This window comes from Vombatus ursinus, unplaced genomic scaffold (assembly GCF_900497805.2).
Source record: "Vombatus ursinus unplaced genomic scaffold, bare-nosed wombat genome assembly UNPS02014510.1, whole genome shotgun sequence".
NCBI classification, from domain to species: domain Eukaryota; kingdom Metazoa; phylum Chordata; class Mammalia; order Diprotodontia; family Vombatidae; genus Vombatus; species Vombatus ursinus.
Genome location: NW_020954288.1, coordinates 17030 through 22553, shown reverse-complemented (window position 1 = coordinate 22553; position 5524 = coordinate 17030). Strand labels below are relative to the sequence as shown.

The 5524-nt window shown below is 34.6% G+C and overlaps 1 protein-coding gene across 1 annotated transcript; it reads right to left on the bottom strand.

Moving 5' to 3' along the window:
* Positions 1-611: 611 nt before the first annotated feature.
* Positions 612-1556, bottom strand: LOC114042521 (olfactory receptor 8K3-like). Its single transcript, XM_027861214.1, has one exon. It carries the CDS (start codon positions 1554-1556, stop codon positions 612-614), a length of 945 nt encoding a protein of 314 aa, XP_027717015.1.
* Between the last annotated feature and the right edge of the window lie 3968 nt (positions 1557-5524).

The window sequence follows — 5524 nt, the reverse complement described above, 5'->3', positions numbered from 1 at the left end:
ATAAACTTCTTAAAAATAAGAGATATTCAAAAAGAGATTGGCTGCTCTGTTGGATAATGTGTCTCTCATGTACATAGTGTTTTCCTTCATAAAATATGAGGTTAATAACATATATTACAATTATACATAATATAAATACTATACATAATTGTAATATAACATAACATATTATAATAATAATACAATGTAAGGCATAGTTTTTTTTTTAACCAGGGTAGGCCTATTGCCTAGAATAGTGCCTGGCACCAGCATTTTTTATATGCTTATTACTTGATTAATCCAGGTAAGGAAAATTAAAACAAAGTTAGGTTGTTTACTATTGTAAAAAGTTACTTTTGTATAATGAAATAGATTGTTTTGTGGAAATACTTTGTATTAATTCTCTAATAAGTCCCTTAAATTAGATGGTCCACTAAACTAGGACTTATTGAAGGTTGACCAATAAGAATGCTAATAACTAATCAAAAATGATTCTCTGCATATGAAGAAAAATGTTTTCTTTAAAAGATAAAAAAAGAATCAGGGAGAAGTTGAAAGAAATCTACCACATATTTACTTGCTTCTAATAATGTAGTGAAATCTCACACCACATTGAGTATTTAAAAGAAGGCTTAAATGAGTTTTTTAAAGAGCCTCCTCAAGGCAACTTTCACCTCTTTGTTCCTCAAGCTGTAGATCAAAGGGTTGAGCATAGGGATAACCAGAGTGTAAAACACAGAGGCTATTTTGTCTACATCAAAGGAATGGCTAGATTGAGGCTGCAGATAGATGAAAGTAAGTGTCCCATAGAAAATAACCACACCAGTGAGGTGAGAGCCAAAGGTGGAGAAGGTTTTGTGCCTGCCCTCAGAAGAGTTCATCCTGAGGATGGTCACAATAATGAGCATGTAGGAGATAAAGATAATTGGAAAGGAAGAAAAAAAATTAAATGCAGCAAAGGTTACAATGATTAGTTCAATCTCACTTGGATCTGAGCATGTAATGGACAATAGGGGAGCACTCTCACAGTAAAAGTTTCTTATTATATTTGATTTGCAGAAAGATAATTTAAAAATTTTTATTGTGACTAGGAGAGATAGCATGGTGTTATAGAGGTATGAGATAGCCACCAAGAGCCAACATACCCTGTCTGACACAATGACCATATAGTAGAGGGGCTTACAGATAGCCACATAGCGGTCATAGGCCATGGCTGACAGGATAAAAAGTTCACTGACAACAAATATCACATAGAACACTAGCTGTATTGCACATCCATGATAAGAAATGTTGTTGTCCTCTACAAATCCAACTAGCATTTTTGGCGCAATAGTTGTGGAATAGCCAAGATCAACAAATGCTAGATGCTTCAGGAAAAAGTACATGGGGGTTTTGAGGTGGGAATCAACACTGGTTAGAATGATCAGGCCTATGTTCCCAACAACTATAGCCATGTAGTTGAGGAAAAACACAACAAAGAGGGGACCCTTGAGCTCAGGATGATTTGTGATGCCCATGAGAATAAATTCAGTCACCTGGCTCCCTGTCGTTTCATTCAGGCTGTTCTTTTCTTCCATCCAAAGAACATATTCTGAGAAGAAAAGAAAGAAGCCTTCTTTGAGTACTGTTTGCATAGATAACTAGGCAATTAATGGCTAGAAATGTGTTAAATAAAGATAAGCAGGATTTTTTCCACTCAATTATAATGAATTTTATCCATTTAGATGTCATGTGGTGAATTCACTCACACTGAAATAATATCACATTATATCATTTGATATAATGTCACATCATGTCATATCATTTCATATCATATCAATATCCTGTCACAAACAGGATAGTGAATTTGATTTTATTTTACAACATAGTAAATTATGAAATGACTTTTTTCCAAGCTATCAAGTAGGACAATGTTATAGATATGTTTTAATATACTTTACCTAATCAATGGGTCAAAAATTATAATGTGATACTAATGTGGGACACAACACATAAGATCACCTTATGGAGAAATTTTGATGAAGTAGCTTATTAAGTTTGCTTTGAACCCAAATCAAGGGAGGATAAATAACATGTCCAATATGATTGCAAAGTCCTGTGCTAGTCATGAAATCTCTGGGTTGTTGGGTCATTGTCTCTGATGGTCAGTTGCAAAGTGACAGCCAATGCCAAGAGATAGAATTTTCTTTTTAGCAGAGCCCTAAACTATTGAAAGTAAAGGTCCAGGATCATAAACAGTCTCTGCCTCATGTAGTCATTAATTGTGTGATATCCAGGGACACTCCATGTATCTACCCACCCTCTGTAGTCTCCCTTCCCTTTGCCTTACCAGAGAGAAGATATTTTTCTACCTGGATTATGAAGATGAACTAGGTAACCATTTTGGTGTTTTTAATGAATATTATTCTAAGAGACACGAAAAGACATTTTTTAAAAATGTTTCTTGTTTTTCAGATGATGTGCAGTTACATAGCATTGACTCCAAGATCACGCTCATCCCAACTACTATTAGTGACCCATATCACTTGACAAAACCTATTTGATTTCTCTGCTGAAACTGTTTCAATGGCAACAATAACAGCTAGGAACTGTTATTTGATGGCTTTCCTAGAATGGTTTTATGTCATTTCAATTTGCTGAAATTCTGCCCAAGGGCACAAAATTCTCCTGCTCACCTCCTTCGTGGGCATAGTGATCAACTTTTTGACTGAGGTTTTTGGACTCCATATTTTTAATACCTTCTACACTGGAAGTTCACAAATAAAGAATAAGGTTACCTGCTTATTTGGATGGTAGAATATACTTTAGCTTGCTCATCTGATCTGTACTGCCAGCCATTAGAGTCAGACTTTATGACTTTCAGTGTCCCCAGGTGGCCATGTCCTTGAAGCAATGGAGATGTTTAATTAATTTGGCATGAACACATCATGGAAATTGCCCATACAGTAATAAGTTAAAAACTTAATATGTCTACCTAATTTCATGGAGCATTTTTATGTCCTCAGCTTCTGTTTGTGAGTGATATGTCATGGTTGCATGATGCCTAGGGATAGAGAGTTTGCCTTTTTAGATACATGTCTAGGACAGATGGTTACAAATGGATTTATTGTTGGCCAACAAAAATAAGCTAGAGTAGATGAGCAGACTGGATTGCCTTTAGAATATTACAGTACCTTTTAGAAGAAACTAAGTGTTGTAGTAGATAGAGAACTAGTCCTGCAGTTAAGAAGAGCTTATTTCTAATCTATCCCCATACATTGGCTCTTTGACTTTCAACAAGTAACACAACATGTTTCTGCAAAAGTTTCTTTCTGGTAATATTGGGCTAATAATAACATCAATGTGCCAGAATTTTTGTGAGGATCGAATGAAATTATTATCAAGTAGCTAAGTGACCCAGTGAATTTGTCTCTGTGCCTGGAGTCAGAAACAGCTAAGTTCAAAAGTTGTTTCAGATACTAGAGTTCTGTGGTCCTAGTCATGGATCACTGTCATGTAATTTTTGTCTGCTTCAATTTCTTAAGCTTTCGAAAGGAGAAAATCGTACTTCTTAGTCATATTGTTTTGAGGTTCAAATGAGATATTAATTGTGAAGTTTATGATTTTTGCTTATTTGTTTCTGATTCTAATTATTAAAAGAAAAATCAGGTTTAAAATGAAGAGTTCTAAGTCTTTCCGTTTTTGCTAACTATGAAATTCATTTCCAGATAAGTGTGTCCCCTATGTATTAAAGCATTATTTTCCTTAGTCCTGTTTAAGAAAGCATGATAGTAAAACAATTGCATCTTCTTAGCCATGGTATTGGAAATAATTGAGTTTTCATGAGGATTTAAATTCTAGCTAAGTACTGCCTTCAATTCTTCAGAGAACTCTACTTAACAATGCTTTTGTTCCAGATTGTAGGTTTGACCAGTACATTATTACTCTCCAATACATAGATGCCTATCAATTCCCCTTAAAGAAAAAAAATGCAATCCATGTAGCCAATTCCAGCAGTAATGAAAATTACTTGTTTTTCTAATTTGTAAATTATTTACTTTAACAATTACTGCAATTTGTTTTAGAGTGTTTGCATTGTGATTATAGAAGATTTGCATTAATATCGAATGCAACTTAGTTGAAGCAATAACTGATGAGTCTAATAATGCCATTAGGTGATTAGTGTAGTAACGTCATCACCATCCACCCACACATATTTACTGGGCATGTCCAGTGTGCCCATCCTTGTTGAATCTGTATTCAGAGAACGTGCAGCATCTTTAGAGAAACAGTATCCTCTCTCCATCTCAGTTATTTGATACCTACCTTTGGTAATGAAAGAAAATCATGGAATGAGTGTTGTAAAGTGGATGGAAGGCTGGTCTTAGAATCTGAGGGTCTGAACTCAAGTCCCAGCTCTGGCACAGAAGAATATATCCTTTTTCTTGTTTTTTTTTCTTGTCTATATTTATTCGTTTCTTCATTTTTTATCTTAGTATGTCCAATGCCTATCAGAGTTTGTATGACAATGCTTGCTTCTTGTTAATTGCTTGTTAGGCAGCCCTACTTGTTGTAAGCACCTAATCTTGTTCTCTTCTGTTTTTGTTTCATGATTTGCCTTTTATATTTAGGACATAAATCCATTCTGCATTTCTTATGCAATATTGTTGATAAAGATGATGATAATGATAAGAATAACCATTTAAATCATATTTAATCTATGATAGGCACTTTACAATTATTATTACATTTGATGTTCCCACCAATTCTGGGATGTGCAGAATTTTTAAAGGTGTTTTTTTTTTATTCTTTAAGCAGTAGTGAATAATCTTGATGATTTTGATCTTTTGGGGAAAAAATGAAGAATCATTCATATAGTCCTTTCTATTCCTCTCCCATTATGCTATTGATAACATTATAGGAATACAAAAGCTCCTGTCCCCCACCTCCACAGCCATCTGTATGTACTAATAAAGATAGTGGTGGAAATAACCCATTCAACAAGAGGCTGTATTCTAGATTATAGATATTCTTACCTGACTGATCATTATTTCCTCAATTATGTCTTGCTCTTCAAAAAGAAGTTCTGTCTTGGGGTATCAATAATGTCTGTCCTTTTATTTTTTTGGCTATGAAATGGGTTAAGTGACTCGCCCAGGGTCACACAGCTAGTAAGTCTTATTTGCCCGAGGCTGGATTTGAACTCAAGTCCTCCTGCATCCAGGACTAGTGGTCTATCCACTGAGCCACCTAGCTGCCCCAATAATGACTGTCTCGCAAAAAAAGGGGTGGGGGAGCATGGCTGAAATTTTTTTTTGCTACTTAAACTTGCAGTGAGCTCTATAATTTGTTAAATGTGGTTGACTTTTCATATAGACTTTTGTAAATTTTACTAATTCAAAGGCTTTTAAATATTAATTTCTCAAATATGCATTTACCATTGAACTTGGATTTTAGATTATGGGTTCCCTGCAAATATAGGTCTTTAATATTATCCTTGATAATTTTAGATCCAGTATATTATTTTGTCATAGACATGTGTGTAAGTTATGCATATTTTATCGTC